The 19734-nt window shown below is 38.0% G+C and overlaps 1 protein-coding gene across 1 annotated transcript; it reads left to right on the forward strand.

Moving 5' to 3' along the window:
* Positions 1–18382: 18382 nt before the first annotated feature.
* LOC149160671 (uncharacterized) lies at positions 18383–18802 on the forward strand. Its single transcript, XM_089434681.1, has one exon. It carries the CDS (start codon positions 18383–18385, stop codon positions 18800–18802), a length of 420 nt encoding a protein of 139 aa, XP_089290807.1.
* The last annotated feature ends 932 nt before the right edge of the window (positions 18803–19734 follow it).

A 19734-nucleotide genomic window follows, 5' to 3' on the forward strand; every position in this document is an offset into this window, starting at 1 on the left:
AACCGGTTCAACTGCTCATAAGTCTTTTCTGCACCAAAATGTCCTCCAAGTCCACCACTATGTTTTTCCTTGATCAAATTTTCTCTCATAGAAAAATTTGGTATGCACAGCTGATTTCTTTTAAATAACAGTCCTTCTTGCACGAAATAATCCAACCACTTACTTCTGTCTAACAAAATAGGATTTATACAAGCTTCAAATGCTTCTTTAAAATCTATATCTTTCTCATATAATTCCTTAAGAAAATCAAAACCCAACACTTGAATTTGACTTTCTTGCACCAAAAATGCTTTTTCTACTTAAGGCATCTGCTACTTTGTTTAATTGACCAGTTATATGTTTTAACACAAAATTAAAACTTTGAAGGTATTCTACCCATTTTGCATGCTTCTGGTTAAGCTTTGGTTGTTGCATAATGTATTGTAATGCATGGTTATCTGAATACAGTATGAACTCCTTAGACATCAAGTAATGTCTCCACTTCTTCAAAGATTGCACCACTGCATAAAACTCCTTGTCATAAGAAGAATATTTCTTCTTTGACTCATTTAGCTTTTCACTAAAATAAGCTACAGGTCTATCCTCCTGACTTAAAACAGCTCCAATGGCTTCTCCACTGGCATCACACTTCACTTGAAAATGTTTATTAAAATCAGGCAAAATCAAAATAGGTTTCTCAGTAATCTTTTCTGCTTCAACAGTCCATTTAAATGGTTTCCTGTCATTCTTTATATTGTCAATAGTTGAAGCATTGATCTTACTAAAATTCCTTCCTATAAAAGCTAGCAAGACCGTGAAAACTTCTTACCTCAACGACACATTTTGGTGAAGGCCACTCCATGATTGCCTTGATCTTCTTAGGATCCATCTTTAACCCCTCAGCAGAAACAACAAAACCCAAATACACCAACTCCTCCTTCATGAATGAACATTTCTTTAAATTTAATAGTAATTTCTCTTATTGTAGCCTCTATAAGACATAATTCAGATGTCTCACATGTTCCTCTTTTGATCTGTTGTAAACTAATATATCATCGAGATATACTATTACAAATTTACCTATAAATTCTTTCAAAACTTCATTCATGAATCTCATAAATGTATTGGGAGCATTTGACAACCCAAAAGGAATTACCATCCATTCATACAATCCTTCATTTGTCTTAAAAGCAGTTTTCCACTCATCCCCTTCTCTAATTTTGATTTGATGATAACCACTTTTTAAAGCTAACTTTGTAAAATATCTTGCTCCACTCAAACAATCCATCAAATCTTCAATTTTAGGTAAAGGAAATTTGTACTTGATTTTTATCTTATTGATTTCTCTTGAATCAGTGCACATTCTCCAGCCTCCATCTTTCTTTGGGCTCAACATTGTTGGCACGAGCTCAAACTCTCTCTAATCAGTCCCTTGTCTAACAGTTCTTGACCCTCTATCCTAATTTCTTCATTCTATGTGGGAGTCATCCTGTAAGCTACTTTATTAGGTAGATTTTCTCCTGGAATCAAATCTATATGATGGCTAATGGGTGGTAACTCATCAGGCAAATCATCTACAATGCTATCACAATAACTGTCCAGCATCGCTTGAATTTCAATTGGTAAATCAGAAAACTTTGTGGAAGTAGTTATTACCTTGGGTTTGCAAACCAATATAAAACTTACCTCATCTTCTTCCATCTACTGCAAGTACTCCTTTCCACTTAGCAAAAGGGTCTTTGGATCAGGTTTGTTTGTTACATCCTCTTCTTCCATAGGCAACAATGTATGATTGACACCATATTTGCTAAATTTATATGTGTTCTTCTTTCCATCATGCATAGCTCCTCTGTCATACTGCCAAGGCCTTCCCAGCAATATGTGGCACACATCCACATGCATCACATCACATAGAATTTTATCTCTATATTTTCCCAACTACAACTCCACTTCACAACTGCTCATTCACTATCAACTGATATCCCTTTTGAAGCCATGACACCTTGTAAGCTGTTGAGTGTTTCTTTGTCTTCAATTTCAATCTCTCCACCACTTCTGTGGAAACCAAATTATCTATACTACCACTGTCAATTATCATATGACAACACTTCCCTTGAACCTTGCACACAGTCCTGAACAAGGTTTTTCTTTGTGCTAGTTTAATAGTTTCCTTAGCTTGCTTTAGTAAAACTTTGTTAACTACCAAAGACTCTCCTTTCTCTGGTACATTTTCTTCTTCTATTACCTTTGCTTCTTCCTCTTCAGTTTTAGCAACAATTGCATTCCTTTGATTCATTCCTATGTTTTCTGGGCACTCGTAGGCTCTTTGTCTCAGCTTATTACATCTGTAACATCTAACTTCTCTTCCTCTGCCTCTACCTCCTCTTCCTCTAGAAAAAATCCATCTACCACTTACATCACCTTCTATGTGTGCATGCTGACTTGAGATGTTGCTAGCTCCATCTCTAGGTGTTGTAGACCTTCCTCTACCACCTTGACTTCACCTTCCTCGGAAAGTACCTCTGTTTCTAGCAGACTACTTCCTCATGAGTTTTTCTTCAGCTTTTAGTACCATCTGATAAGCCTCTTCCACTATTTTAGGAGACAATACACTTATCTCATCTTGGATCTCCATTCTGAGACCATTCACATATCTTGCAACCTTCTCATTTGTATCTTGGATTTGTCCTGCTCTTATACTCACTTTGTAGAATTCCTCTATGTATTCCTTTACTGTCGTAGACCTCTGTCTAAGATTTTGCATTTGTCTAAACAATGTTTGCCGATAATCACTTGGAAAAAACTTACTTTTCATCTTTGCCACCATTCTGTTCCAATTCTTAATTGGTTGTTTACCAAGTCTTCTTCTTTTTGCCCGCACTCCATCCCACCAAAATGTTGCATGTCCTTTCAATTTTGTGACAACAAACTTCACCTTCTTTCCTTCTTTTGTTTCTTCATAGTCAAAGAATTTCTCCATGTCATTAATCTAGTCTATCAATTCTTCAGGGCTCAAGCTTCCTGTATAGATTGAAAGTTCTGGGCTTAGTTGTGGATCTCAATATTGACTTAAAGAATCTCATTTCAAGAGTTACATCTGTAGGTTCCTCATCTTCTGCAGCTCCAACTTCAGGTTCACTGACATCTCCAGCATCTACATCTCTTCCCATTTCCATTGCTTCCAATCTAGCTTGCATCTGTTGCATAGCTTCCAACACTGCAACATTTGTAACTGGTCTTCCTCTTCTTCAACCACCACCTCTTTCTCCAACTCTAAAAGCCATGTGGGATTTCTTTTTCTGATCCTTGAGATCATGTTCAGTGTTAATAGGCTGCTCTAATACCACAAATGGCGGTCTAGTTGAAGGTGTAAGGCATAATCGTTCAAATCCTAAAACGATCTCCTCAAGCGCAGGTGGAAGTTCTTCTTCTATTTCCCTTGGATTTTCAGTCATCTACCTCCAAACTTAGATATTCCACTAAAACAGCTGAATTGCTACTTTTATCTAGAAAATAGTAGAACTTCACTTACCCGAAACCGAAAGAAAACAAAGCTTCAACTTATAATTTCTTAGGTCCACTCAAGCCGTTAACTAGCACGCATTTCTCTGCGTGATCACCGTCCGATCACGAACCAATGAACGGTCCCGATCGCCAGAATTCAACAAGGGTTTAAGCCCATTGAATAAACCTTCATCGCATCTGATTTTGAATTAAGTATTATGCACTTAAACCATGCGATATGCGTCTAATCGTTTTTAAACAGACGATCTGATCATCTTCAGACTTCAACTCTATTAAATCTCGGTTCATAACTTCATCGGGTCCGTTTTTTGGAAACCGCTTCCAGTTTCGAGGCTGCGCGAGAATCCACTTACCACCCTTGGGAAATCGCTCTTTCGTTTAACGCCTACACTTTTTAATTATGTGATGGTCGTAGATCTAACGGTTATGTCGATCGGACGGTTCTAAGCTCCTTTCTTAGGCTCTCTCGGCTTTTATTGGGTTTTTCCTTCGTTCTGCCAAGTATTGGCCTCCCACCAAGTTTAGACTGTGTTAACCTATATTTATTTTAAGCATACCCCAATTATCCAAACACACAGAAATAAAGTTTTAATCGTGATAACACAAAGCTATATTATCAGCCTCAAATTCTAAAGGCCAAACTAGAAATTAACAATACACAGAGATATTTCCAAGGAATGTAAACCTCTGGGATTTAACCTTTCATGCATAAAATACACAGAGATACAGAGTTACAATCTAATTCCCTATAACCAAAATCCAGCCAAATCCTCTTACAATAGTTCAAAACTTACATAAATACTTTACATTCAACAATCCAATCCTCAATCCATGGATCGAATCTATCCTAGATAAATACCTAAATTGATTGATATTCTCCTCGATAATCTCAACTAAGTCTAAACTACTTGGATTAATTACAAAATCATTCAAATACCTATATTTTGGCTCAATTCCTATCTAGAAAACTTTGTAAATTGACAGCTAAAGGATCCCACTCCTTTGCTTGTAAACTTTTTTTGGATTTTTGGAATAAAATGAAGCCTTTTATCTTTAAGCCTTGTGCTCCTGCATCACATTATCTCTCCAAGTTTTTTCCATATCTTATCCCTAGGAACCGTATCGAAAGCTTTTCTAAAGTCAACAAAAGAGATCAATTTTACTATTACGACATTCCTCAGCAATAGTCCTAAGAGTAACAAGATGGTCAATATTTGAGTGATGTCTTCTAAAACTAGCTTTCCCTTTAGCTCTCTTACTGTAGGTTTTAACCCTGTACAGAAATTACCTGCATACGAATTCTAAAACACAAAAAATAAACAATGTGAGAGCATAACACATAAAACACATATACACAGAGATTTTCCCCTGGATCCCAAAACTGGGACTACCAGCTTGACTTTTCATTATGTTCCTTTCAAATGTTACAATACATATTTATACATGTTGAAGCATCCACTACCATGGACCGAAAACCATTGCGTCAAAAACCATATGCAAAAATCATGCACAAAACCATAGGTAGGTCTGCCCAACCTAATATAGGGTCCAAAAAACAAAATTTTCTGGGGCACTACCCTGGACCCCATAGAGGGGTGTTACCCGCACCCCTCAAACCCCCTGTGATCCCCCCGCTACGCAATCAGCGCAACAAACCCCCCGGTTACCTACGTAGGCTAGTCATGGAAAGAATATAACACAACCCAACATTCTCCTCCTTGTTGTTTTCTTTCCACAGGGGGCCACAAGAGAGCTTAGTCATTTATCCAGCCCTGCAATGCCCATTTTTTCTCTACAGCAAGAGAACTTCTCAGAGCTCATAGATTTTTCAATGCATCTGTAGTATTCTTCAAGGTGTCCACCTTTACCAGCAACACCTTTTTGTCTTTTATCATATCCCTCAAAAAGTGATACTAAACATCAATGTGCTTTGTCTTTGAATGATATGCAAGGTTCTTTGCCAAGAAAATTGCACTTTGGCTATCACAATGTATCCTTATAGCTCCCTGTATTAACCCCATACTTGAACACAATCTCTACAACCAAACTGCTTCCTTGCTTGCATGATTGACTGCCATGTATTCTACCTCTGTAGTTGATAGTGCCACTACATATTGTTTCTTACTCATCCAACTGACTGCACCTCCAAATAGGTTAAACACATACCCACTTGTAGATCTTCTCTGATCCGGATCTCCAGCCCAGTCTACATCAACAAAGCCACGAATATCCAACACTCTGTCCAATCTTGGTCTTCCTTGGTAGCATAAACCATAATCACTAGTGCCACACAAATAACTGAAAACTCGCTTCACTATTGTCTAGTGCTCCTTCCCTAGTTTTGACATAAACCTGCTCAATACTCCCACTACATGTGCAATATCTGGTCTAGTACAGACCATTGCATACTTCAAGCTACCGACTGCACTTGCATATGGAACATGGGACATGTCCTCTTCCTCTTCTTGTGTCTTAAGACATTGTTCAGCAGATAACCTCACACCTGCAGGAATAGGAACCTTCACTGGTTTACTATCCTGCATATTAAACCTCTGCAGTATTGTCTCGACATACTTCCTCTGGTTTAACTAGAGCTTCCTCTTTTCCCAGTCTTTGTTAATTTCCATGCCCAAAATATAGTTTGCAGCACCAAGATCTTTCATGTCGAATTTGGAGGACAATTGGGTCTTCAAATCCTGGATAATTTCTTTTTCATTTCCAACCAGCAACATATCATCCAGATACAAGACCAGATAAATAACACGGTCACCAATTAATTTAAAATACACACAGTGATCTGCTTTTCTTCTGGTGAAGCCAAGTCCCCATATAAATGTATCAAATTTCTGATACCACATCCTTGGTGACTGTTTTAACCCATACAAATACTTCTTTAACTTGCATACCATTTCTTTCTCACCCTTCACTGCAAAGACTTCAGGTTGCTTCATGTAGATTTCCTCTTCGAGATCCCCGTGAAGAAATGTTGTCTTCACATCCATCTGTTCTACCTCAAAATAAAAAGCAGCATCAACAGATAAAAGTAATCTAATAGAAGTTACCTTGGCAACAGGAGAAAAAATATCACCAAAATCAATTCCTGGCACCTGGGAATAACCTTTTTCTACCAACTGAGCTTTGTATTTCTCCACCTTTCCTTCTGCATTTGTCTTCTTCTTGAAGTCCACCAAATCCCAAGCCTCATTTTTGTGCAAAGATGTCATTTCATCAACCATGGCCTCTTTCCAGAGTTTGCCATCCTCTGAATCTACTACCTCCTTCACAGTTCTGGGATCATCATCAGTAACAAATAAAGAAAAAATTGAACAAAAAGTAGATGGACTATACCTTTCTGGCTGCCTTCTTTCTCGAACTGATCTTCTCACACCCAGAGTTTGTGGCTCTTCGTCTTGTGAATCCTCCTTTGTTGTAGAGTCTGATTCTTCCTCCTTAAGTTCAAACTCTATCTTCTTAGGGTCCTTTGGTTGGACTTCATGTTTAATAACATCGTTTACCTCTCCGAACACCACATCTCGGCTGTACACAACCTTCCTTGTTACTGGGTTCCAAAGCTTATAACCCTTTAAACCATCCTTATACCCAATAAAGATGCACTTTTCAGAATTACTATCCAACTTGGTTCGTTCCTCCTTTGGAACATGTAAATATGCATCACATTCAAATACCCTCAGATGTAAAAGAGAGGGTTTCTTACTAGTCCATACCTCTTGTGGAGTCTTATCCTCCAACGTTGATGAAGGTGATTTGTTAACCAGGTAACATGTTGTGTCCACGCCTATGCCCAGAATTCTTGTCCTAACCCGACACCACTGAGAATGCTTCTTGCCCTTTCCATCAACGTCTTGTTCATTCTTTCTGCAACTCCATTTTTCTCAGGTGTGTATGGATTAGTCTTCTGCCATGATATACCACACTTCTTACAAAATTCTTCAAATTCCTTACTACAAAGCTCTCCACTGTTATCTATCCTCAACACCTTTATCTTCTTCTCTGTCTGGTTTTCCACTAGAGCCTTAAATTCTTTAAACATGTCAAAGACTTCAGATTTCTTCTTAAGGAAATATATCCATGTATTCCTTGAGAAGTCATATATAAATGATACATAGTACATAGACTTACCCAGTGATGGAACCTTCACAGGTCCAAACACATCACTGTGCACAAGCTCTAATATCTATTTCGCCCTCTTACCACCAGAGGGGAAACTCACTCGATTCTGCTTCCCATATACACAATTTTCACATAAATCAAAATCCAGAGATCTATTACTCATACCTTCTACCATACCTTTACCATGAAGTATTCGAAGGCCCTTCTCTCCAGTATGTCCAAGCCTTTGATGCCATAGCATGGTCTTCTCTCCAAAGACCACTAGATTTTCTGCTCCTCTTTCAGGAATCACAGAACTGTTGCACCGATCAACAATAGTGCTACCTTGCAGCTTGTACAAAGTTCCAATCCGAACTCCCTGCATCAATACGAATGTTCCCCATGCCATCTTGCAGGTATCCTTCTCGAACATTGTTTTTACACCTGCATCATCTAGCTTGCTTACGGAAATCAGATTTTTGGCCAATGCAGGAATATGCAGAACACCCAGAAGTGTTCTAACCCTTCCACCTTGCAACTTCAACTTTACTTTTCCACGCCAATGATTCTATCCTTCCTGTCATCCCCTAAGAAGACATCACCACCATCATATTTCTCATAATCACAGAACCACTCTCTATGGGGAGTGAAGTGAAAGGATGCACCTGAGTCAGTAAACCATGCCTCATGATCTATATGTGTACTTGAAGAAGCCAAGTACACATCCCCACCTTCATCTGAGGTGGTTTTCACCTCTGCAGAAGGAGAATCATTAGATCCCTTTCCTTTGTCAGGAGCTTTAGATTTACAATCCCTTTTGTAGTGCCCTTCCTTTCCGCATTTCCAGCAAACCACCTTACAGGTTTTCCTGGATATTTAGATCTCCCTCTAGATTTAGATCTCCCACTCGATGACTTATTTTTGTTTCTATTCTGGGACCGTTCTTGTATAAAAATTGCATCACCATTCTAGCTCTCCATATTTTTCTATCTCGTCTCCTCTGTCAGCAAGGATGAGACTATTTCATCAAACTGCAAGGCAGTTGCATTGCTACCTATTGTAATAACCAGACTATCCCACGAATCTGGTAGAGAACATAACAAACTGATGCACTTATCTTCATCTGAAATTTTAATATCAATAGATAATAACTGACTTACGACAGTATTAAATGTGTTCAGATGCTTTGTCACCGAGTCTCCATCTTTCATCCTCAGGTTATACAGCTTTTTCCATAGGAACAGTTTATTCACCAGAGACTTATATTGGTACAAAGTCCTTAACTTGTCCCACAAAGCCTTCACCGTACTTCCCCTGATACATTCAACAATACTAAATCTGAGACACACAATCGTATTGTGCTCTTTTCCTTCCGATCCAACTTCTTCCATTCTTCATTGGACACTGTCGTTGGTTTAGTACCCGGATCTACCGCGATCCACTAATCTTTATCCACCAACATATCCTCCATCTTGAGTTTCCACAACTCAAAACTCTGACCATTAAATTTCTCGATCTCTATCTCTCCACTGCTCGCCATCTTCTTTCACCAACATGGCTTACCACAGGCCTGAGCAAAACCCCTCAGCCACAAAGGTGTCCCCTTAAAGCCAAAACAACTATGATACCAAATGTAGGTTTTAACCCTGTACAGAAATTACCTACATATGAATTCTAAAACATAGAAAATAAACAATGCGAGAGCATAACACATAAAACACATATACACAGAGATTTTCCCGTGGATCCCAAAACCAGGACTACCAGCTTGATTTTTTATTATGTTCCTTTCAATGTTACAATACATATTTATACATGCCGAAGCATCCAATACCATGGACCAAAAACCATTGCATCCAAAACCATGTGCGAAAATCATGCACAAAACCATAGGTAGGTTTGCCCAACCTAATATAGGGTCCAAAAAACAAAATTTTCCAGGGCGTTGCCTCGAACCCCATAGAGGGGGGTTACCTGCACCCCTCAAGCCCCCTGTGACCCCCTCGCTACGCAATCGACGCAACGAAGTGGGGTCTCTGCCCCCCCTCTAACCCCCCGGTTAACTACGTGGGCTAGTCATGGAAAGAATATAACACAACCCAACACTTACCATGTCTTTGAAGTGATACACTAATCTTCTTTTCCAAAATGATCCCATATAGTTTGTTTAAGATGTGGTTAATCATAATGGTCTTGTAATTATAGGGAACATTTTTATCCCCCCTTTAAAGATAGACAGAATGAGGCTTTTAGTAGAAGGCTTAGGGAAGCTATGCTTTACTACAAAATTGAGAATCTTGTGAATATGAGGGATGATGACATACCTTCCTTTTTTTAACCCTGATCATTCTATAAATATATTAATTGTTCTGATCATCATGCACTCATGAAGATATGGAAGTATTATCTTGGTTACTTTATATGGCCACTGTAAATACCTTCTCAGCTAGTTTTGTAAATATTGTCTACAATTCAAAAATGGTAAATATACATATATGCCATTTTGGTTATTTTTGTAAATGTTTTCTATGATAAATATACATGCCTCCTTGGTCACTTTTCAATAGTGTGAACACTTGATATAGTATTTTGTTGTTGGTAATAAGCATAAGATTTCAAGGTAAAGTTTCAGTAATAATATATTGAATGGTTATGATCAAATATGCTTCTTACACATGATTCAAAAAAAAAATTGTGTGATACATTTGTATATCAACAATGGAATCCATGACTCTTTGAGGTTTATATAATGGATAGAGTGCAAACTCAACAAAGATCTAAGCTAGATACAATAATGTGTTTCCAAACAGAGGAGCGATGGTAGGTTTATATGTTGAAGATTGGTTCTCTAACTCACCTTACAAAATTTTAGTCACCATTAAAGATTTATCCAAACCTTTAAAGATTTGAATACTACAGGGCTATTTTAAAATTTGAAACCACCAACTGTAGGCTTAAAACCATACCAATCATATCGCCCTATGGTTATGGAAATGTTATATAAGATTACATAAGTAGATAAATCTTAGTTTAGAATGAGATCTTGCATTTTCCTAAGACAAATCTTCTTCAAGTCTACAACTAGTATTAGGTAAACAAACCATTGCAAAGAACTTCTAATGGAAAAGCACAAAAAAAATGCTAGAAAATACCAAAATTAACACAGAGAGAAAAGAAAACAAATATATAGACCCCATTCCCTTAACAATACCTTGGGAGTCAGGTCCACCTAGTAACCACCTCCTTTGGTTTAAGAATGTAAGAGGGTGTCTTACAAAATGGTATATGTTATATAACAATATCACAAAAATAGAAGAAAAGATAGATAAACGACTTGAAAATAAGCCTCTTTGATGGGGAAACCTCCCTTTACATTACATAAATGAACAATTCTTGGATGATTCAAATGACGATACCTCCTTTGTATATATAGGAGTTTAAAGGGTCACAATACAATCAGGGCCTACATAACAATAATAATGTAAGGGCACAACAATAACAATAGTGGGCTTCTATGGGACACAACAATAACAATATGGGGGCTACATGGGCAACACAATAACAATATAGGGGCTACACTAGTATTATAGGGACCTAACATGCCCCTATCCTTCAAAAAAGTGTTGTCCTCAACACCTGAGTAGTTATGCATGCTTCTGCAAAAAATTCTCATCCTTTCATGTGGAATCTTTAGCGAGAAAGTTCTTTCACTTAATAAGATACTCTGAAATTGATTGATTTTGTAGCTATCGGGTTCATGTTTCCATGACTACTTTAGGCTCCAATATGATTTTTCCTTCCTCGTCAAGTTCTAGCAATATTGTTTAAACTAGGATCTTGTCACTGTTGACCTTCTTTAACCATGAAACATGGAAAACTGGGTGTACTCGAGAAGATGTAGGAAACTCCAATTTGTATGCCATAGTACCAATCTTTTGAAGCATTTTGTAAGGACCATAGTACTTGGGTGATAATTTGTTATCCTTCTTAGCTTACTTGAGGGAAATTTGTTTATATGGTTGTAGCCATAAAAATACCCAATTGCCTATGTCAAAACTTCTTTCAATGCAATGTTGATCTGCCTGTTATTTTTATTCGGTTTTGCACCAGAGTGTCGTTATATCCTTTAAGAGTTGGAGAACCCGTTGTTGATACTCAATGTGATCTTCCACTTCTTGAACATTAGAATTATCTCTTAAATATTATGTAATGGATAGTGGATGATATCCATAAAGTACCATAAATGGGGTCATTTTTATTTTCGTATTGAAGGAAGTGTTATACCTCCATTCTTGCATAGGTAACCACTTGACCCATTGTGTTTGTTTATTAGATAGAAAGAAATGAAGATATCCTTCCAAACATTTTTTCACTATCACAATTTTCCCGTCAAATTGAGGATGATAAGATGAGTTATGAGCTAATTTAATACCAAGATAGGAAAATAATTATGTCCAAAACAATTCCAGTGAAAATGGGATCTCTGTCACTTACAATAATCTTTTAGTTTCCATGTAGCTTTTGAATTGTTTCCATAAATGCAATATCAATTGCATTTGCTTTGAAAGGATGAGATAGTGCACAAAAATGTGCATACATGGTAAGTCTATCAACTACCACCATGATGACACTCTTTCCTTTGGACTTGGGTAAACTTGTGATAAAATCCATTGGGACCTCCTCCCAACACTGACTTGGAACGACTAAATGGTATAACAAACCCGGGGTCTTAATTGTCTCAACTTTATTTTGTTTGAAAATCAAACATTCTGCTAGAGGCTTCTGAATATCAGATTTAAGGCCATCCCAAAAGAATTCCTTCTTGACCCTGTGGTAAGTTTTTAAAAATCTTGAGTGCCCTCCTAAAGGAGAGGTGTGCAATTCCAAAAGAATCTTTTGCTTGAGTTGGGAATTCTTACATAGATATAAGCGATCTTTGTACCACAATAAATCATTTTTCTAGATAAATGTATAAGATGTGCTAGGATCTTGCTGCAACTTTTGAATGAGTATCCACACCTCTTCATCATTCTTCCATTCATCCCTTGCTTCAGCTATCTAATAAAATTGGATAATAGAAATGGCGCAGATAAATGCTTCCATATCCTCATCCCTTCTTGAGAGTGCATCTGCAACAACATGTTGCTTCCTTTTTTTGTAGATCATTTCAAAGTCATAACCCAACATCTTTGTGACCCATTTTTGTTGCTCTTATGAATATGATCTTTGTTCCAAAAAGTAGTTAAGTCTATCATGATCTATTTTACTTTGAAGTGTCTTCCCATTAGGTAAGATTTCCATTGCTTTAATGCATGTTGGATTGCCAACATTTCCTTCTCATAAATAGGTTTGTGTAAATACTTTCCTTTGATTGGATAAATTTCAAAAGCAAAGGGTCTTCCTTTTTGCATTAAAACAACACCAATTCTATTTCTTGAGGCATCACCTTCCACAATAAATGTTTTTGTGAAGTCTAGTGTAGCTAAGACCAGAGCTTGGAAAATTGCCTCTTTAAGATGTTCAAAGACATTAGTTGCTTCTGGAGTCCAAGAAAATGTATCTTTCTTCAGTAGTGTTGTTAGAGGCATTACTATTCTCCCATAATTCTTAACAAACTTCCGATAATACCCTATAAGCCCAAGAAATCCATGAAGATCCTTGAGGGTTGTGGGGGTTTTCCATTCCTTGATCGCTTTAATTTTGTTAGGGTCTACTTTAACAACCTCATGAGATACAATATGACCCAAATATTCCACCTCCTATACTCCAAAAAAACATTTGGAGGTTTTTTCACACAATTGTTTCTCCTACAATAGTTTGAGCACCTTGTCACCATGTTGAACATGATCATTCCAAGACTTGTTGTAGATTAGTATATCATTAAAAAATACTAACACAAATTTTCTAAGGAAGGGTTTGAAATTGGAATTCATCAAACCTTGAAATGTGGAAGGTGCACTAGTAAGGCCATTGGCATGACCAAAAATTCATAATGACCTTCATGAGTTATGAATGTTTTTTTAGGAATGCCTTCGGTCTTCATTCTAATTTATTGATATCCTAAAATAAGATCCAACTTGGTGAAGTGAATTTCTCCATGTAATTCATCCAACAATTCATCAACGATAGGAAAGGGAAATTTATTTTTAATAGTGAGCTTGTTTAGCTCCCTATAATCTACAAACATATGCCATGATCCATCCTTCTTGTGTACCAATACTACTAGAACAAAGAAAGAACTTTGGCTAGGTTGAATTATACCGACCTCTAGCATTTTTGTAACCATATGTTCAATTTCACTCTTTTGGTCATAGGGATATCTGTAAGGCCTGATGTTTGGAGGAACACTTCCTGGAATCAAGTGAATAGCATGATCATGATCACGAATAGGTGGGAGGCCTTTGGGAGTCTCAAATACCTTCGAATGATTGTCTAAGACTCTTTGGATATATGGAGAAATGGATGATTTTGATGTTTGAACATCTAGTGATCATAAATGTGAAATTATGCCTTGTTGTTCATTCTTCAAAAGCTTTGTCATGAAATTAGAGTTGATTATCTTCCCTAATTTCCGTATGATACCCCTTAACTCAATTTCCTTTCCTTCCCAAAAAAAATTCAAGAAAAGTTCTTGAAAATGAAAAGCTATCTTCCCCAAAGATTGTAACCATTAGACTCCTAGTAAAACATCAGCACCATCCATTGGAATGGAAGCATTGGATTATTCAATACCTATTTCCCCGTGGTTATCTTGATATTATGGCACTTTCCAAAGCAATTTATAGTTCCTCCATTTGCAACCATCACTTGACACTTTGGTGTTTGATATAGAAAGCAATTCAATTCCTTGGCTATTTTACAATGAATTAAATTATGGGTACTACCGGAATCAATCAACACTATTACCTTTTTCTTATTGATATATCCTTCTATATTGATATTTTTAGTAGTGATCATTCCCACCAATGCATTACAAGATATGGTAGGATTCATTTATTCTTTCTCCTGGGTTGGTTCCCCGTGCATATCCTCTTCTTTTGATGTTTCTTGTTCCTTTTCTTCCTCCTCTTCACAATCTATGTAAAATAATTTCTTCTTAGCACACATATGACCTTTAGTGTATTTTCTATCACAACTGTAACAAAGCCCTTTTTCTCTTTTTCCTCCAGTTGTTTTGGTGTCAACATTGTAGGTTGCAGGAGGCTAGGAGCAGCAACACTTCCATCTTTATAGTTGTGAGTGGTGGACTTCCTTGTTTCCATAATTTTCTTTCAACTTTTCTATCACCCTAAATGCCTTCTCCAATGAATTAGGTTCCCAAAGGTGAACCTCATGTTGAATGTTATCCTTTGAAGTCCCTACGAAGACATCAATCATATGCTCCTCTGGAATATCAATTACCTTGATATTCAATCTTTGGAAGTCCTCAGTGTGCTCTGACATTGAACCCTTTTGTTTGAGGTTTATCAATTGGCTAAAGAAGGTGTTTCTCTTTGTATCCTTTTAATGTGCTATCAATTCCTCCATAAAAATTGACCAAGTTACAAGTGGTTTATGAGAACAAATCCATTGATACCACACAAACTGATTAGGTTCTAAATATAAAGATGTAATGCATAAGTTTTGTGTTTGTTGCACATCATGTAGATCAAAGAATTGCTCCATATGTAGTATCCATGTTATCAAATCCTTGGCATCAAACTTTCTCATATCGATATTTGGAATGTGGTTGGTCTTCAACCAAAATTCAGAGTCTCTTTTGTTGTCATCATGATTTTCATGGAATACCTTGTCACTATTAAGAAGAATTTCTTGTAGCAACTTTGTCAAACCTTCCATATCTCATTTTAAACCACCTTTCAAACCTTCCATATCTACTTTTAAACCTTCCATGTGCCTTTTCATTTTTAATTCTAAACCATCTATCTTAACATTCGTCATTGCTTCCAATTCTTTTTTCGTTACTCTTTGTGAGAGCAAAATTTGTTGTGCTTGGTCTCGTAACTTTGATATATCATGTTGCATTTATTCCTCTTCTTAATGTTTCATGGTTTTCAAGGCATATTGGAACCCAATAATGATATCTATGCTTTATTATTCCCTTTGAATCACTTCAGATTGATTTTTCAAACAAATTTTTTCAAATTTAAAAAATGCACACATTTTTTCTCGTTTTTGGAGCTTGATCTTAAAATTTTGCATCTCTATAATTTTAGCTCTCCACGGTCTAAAATTTCGTCTTATAGTATCCCTTTGAGTCTTATTTCCAATGCCACAAATCGTACTGAGATTGGATTCTTTAACATAAAGTTGTGATAAATCTCCCATGATGACCTGATTATGAACTAGTTCAGTAGAGTGAACTTGTATGGAATGCCACGTGTTACAATTTCAAAATTCGACCCTAAAAATAGTACCCAAGCAAATAAATTATGTTCAATTTTAGTCGTTTTTTAGGAAATTCAATTTGGATGCTCGAAACAAAAGTTATGATGATTTTCCCCAAGTCACTTGTTTGAGACAAAATCTTGAAGCGTGCATAAAACCTAACTTCTTCATACCATATCTCATGAAATGTAGTGAACCAAGATATGAAATCTTTACATGATCTTCACCACAATTTCATCTCCACGTGGTTGACATTTGAGCTTCTAAAGTCTCGTATAAACAATGTTATAGTGAAAATTCCAAGATGACATGTTTGAAGCAATGGAACCTTAGAATCTAAAGCTTTGATACCAAACATTATGTAAATAGATCACAAAAATAGAAGAAAAGATAGATCAACGAATTGAAAATAAACCTATTTCAGGGAGAAACCTCCTTTTACAGTACATAAATGAAAAAATCTTGGATGATTCGAATGGAAAGACCTCTTGGTATATTGAAATCTAAAGGGTCGGAATATAATAGGGCCTACATAAGAATAATAATGTAAGGGCACAAAAATAACAATAGTGGGATTCATCATTTATAAATGGCGGCAACGTGCACATCTCAAGAACAAAGTTGTTTGGAGGATATGGTTGGTAACATTTTTCAATGATAATTTTTTGACTGCATGCGCTCACGGGCTACCTTTGGCCGCGTTAAGGCTACGCCTCCTTCGCCATGGATGAGGTGGGCTCATCCCATGCTCCTCCCATCTCCCGATCGTCCTCCCTTTCTGCTGAAGATGATGCATTCAAGACCCTTTTGGCTTCGCTACCAGTCAAGAAAAATTGGAATGCTTCAAAGTTTGTCAAAAAACTGGAAAATATTCTGGTGGTTTCCCTTCCTCCGGAGGGGCTGATTAAGGTAGCTTTGTCACTGGTGGAGAGGGCCCTAATAGGACAGTTCACTAGACTTTGGCCTTCTCCCAAAGCCACAGAAGCCTAGATCTGCAGGAACTGGAGGCCATTAATCAATCAAAGTGTCACCTCGTACTTTCTAGAGTGAGGTTATTTTCTGTTCGAGTTTATTTCAAAAGAAGACAAGGATCTCATCTTCAGGAATGAGCCATATTTTATGGGCCCTCAAGGTCTCTATTTAAACAAATGGACTCTCGACTTTGACCCAGTTGAAGACATTCCGTCGGCAGTTCTAGTGTGGGTAAGGCTTTCGAACCTTCCTGTGCACTGCTGGAACTGGGATTCCCTCAAATATATAGGCAACGCGTTCGGAAAATTCATAGATCGTGCAAGTACTAAGGACCAATACAATTGTGCTAGGATCTGTGCCAAAGTGGATCTAGAAGTAGGGTTGTCGGAGGCCATAAAGAGAAATGTAGGGAGTTGGACTCATGTGCAAAAACTTGACTACGAGCAACTTCCATTCAAGTTCCGCAAGTGTCAGGAATATGGAGATTTCGCCAAGAACTGTACCAAAAATGAAGAGGCAGTGCAAGGTAAGGAAGAAGGTTTGAAGCAGGTCAAAAGAACAAGGACTAACCCCAAGCCCTCAAACCCTCCTGGAGCAGCAAAAGGAAAAGGGAAACAACTTCCTTCTAGTAACCAAGGACAGCAGAATACACATCCAAAGGCCCAAGAGAATGAAGTGCAAGAAACAACACAGCAACAGAAGGAGGCAAATGAGAAAGAGGTCCCCGAAAACTCCAGGCAAGGCAAGAGTGCAGTAGTAAGCCCTAAGGGAAAGGCTACAGAGATGGAAGAGGAAGAACAAGATTCGAAAGAATCTGAGGAGGAAGGAGAAATAGGCGACTCTCAAACATTGTCCCGCAGATTGACAAGAGGAAGGAAATCTGATCGGGAAAAAAGAGAGCAAGAAACATATAAAGACAAGCTCCAAGGCAGTCAACCAACGCTGGAGAAGCTTCTAGCAAGAACACCAAAGGTTACAAGAAGTCAGGGATAGGGCCCCAAAGGGGCTACCCAATCTCAGAAAGGTAAATAATTAATATTGTCTTTTGGAATTGCAGGGTGTTGGGGAGCAAGCAAAAAGAAGAAGCTATGCAAAGCTTGATTAGGATAGAAATACCAAATATCCTACTGATCCAGGAGACCAAATTGGAGGAGAAGATCTTCCTCCGCGTAAGCAGGAATCTTTGGAGGAAAAGTGGACGACAGGCTGTCTTAGCCCGAGGAGCATCGGGAGGGCTGGGAGCTCTTTGGAATGAAGCCAAGTTGGAATTGGTCAATGGAAAACAAAACACTCACTGGCAGCTCATGCAATTCATAAGCCGAGAAACAAGGGAGACCTTTAGTATTTTCAATGTTATGTGCCAGTAAATGCGGGGGAGAAGAAGCAGTGTTGGGACTCAATCAAAATCATGGTCGAGGAAGAAATTCTGGGAAATATTATCATTGCAGGTGACCTCAATATAACTTTATGCCCTTCTGAGAAGCGAGGTGGCAGCTCTGTAAGGGATCCAGCGAGGGAATGGGTGGAGGACATCATGCAAGATTGGGATCTGCTCGACATCAAGCCCTTGAAAGGTAAGTATACTTGGTCAAATAAAAGAATTGGTCCTAGCCATATTGTTGCAAGATTAGATAGATTTCTTGTTCAGAGTTCCTATCTTCTCCTTGGTTTAGAAGCTAGGATGCTCATTCTGCCATGCAGTACTTCAGATCATAAACCCATAAGGTTGGAGCTTTCAGCTCACAAAAACCTTGGGCCCATCCCTTTTCAATTCAGTCCTTTACGGATTAAGCAGTCAGACTTTATGGATAAGGTTAAAGAAAGCTAGAATCAACCCGTCACAAGGTCTCCCTTTTTTGTGTGGGAGGAAAAATTGAGAATAGTAAAGGTTGTCCTGAAGAGTTGGGCTAAATCTCCTCCCGGTTGATGAAAGGAAGATGGCCCATGCCTCCCTCGAGAAGCACCAACTACAGATGGAAGAGGAGGATCCCTCGGAGGACTCTATATCCAAAGAAGAAAATCTGCAGCAAAGCTTCCACAAAGCTTGCTTGCAAGAGGAAGAATATTGGAGACAGAAATCCCATAGTCTGTGGTTGAAAGCGGGAGACAGGAATACCTCCTTCTTCCACAAGCAAGCCCAAGCTAGAAGGTCCTTTAACTCTATATCTGAAATAAAGGAAGACCTCGTTACCCACAAGGACTTCACAAGCATCAAAGGGGTTGCCTTCTCCCATTTTGAGAAACTCTACAGTGAAGTCGAGGTTATGAGCCAAGGCACAAGGTTCTTGGATGTTGTCCCCTCCAAGATCTCTTTAAGCATGAATCACCAGCTGGAAGCTAAAGTTACTAGACAGGAAATAAAGGCTGCATTATATGAAATGGAGCCGGACAAAGCTCCTGGTCTAGATGGATTTACAGCTAGATTCATCCAAGTCTACTGGAAAATAGTGAAGAAGGACTTGCATAGAATGGTTTTAAAATCTCAAAACTACCATAAAATTGGAGGTAGCACGAATTCTACCTTCCTCACCCTCATCCCAAAGGAGAAGGGTGCCAGCACTTTCAACAGGTTTCGTTCGATTTCTCTTTGCAACATTGGTTACAAGCTCATAACAAAGGTGATTGCCAACAGATTGAAGGTCCTCTTGCCCTCTCTCATTCCTGAAAATCAAGGGGGGTTTGTTCAGGGTAGGCAGATCGTGGACAATATAATCCTCGTGCAAGAGGCCATTCATTCTAGTTTGCAGTGCAAAGAAAAAG

This window comes from Pinus tabuliformis, chromosome 5_2 (assembly GCF_031772625.1).
Source record: "Pinus tabuliformis cultivar Carrire ecotype Pingquan chromosome 5_2, CPIR1, whole genome shotgun sequence".
NCBI classification, from domain to species: domain Eukaryota; kingdom Viridiplantae; phylum Streptophyta; class Pinopsida; order Pinales; family Pinaceae; genus Pinus; species Pinus tabuliformis.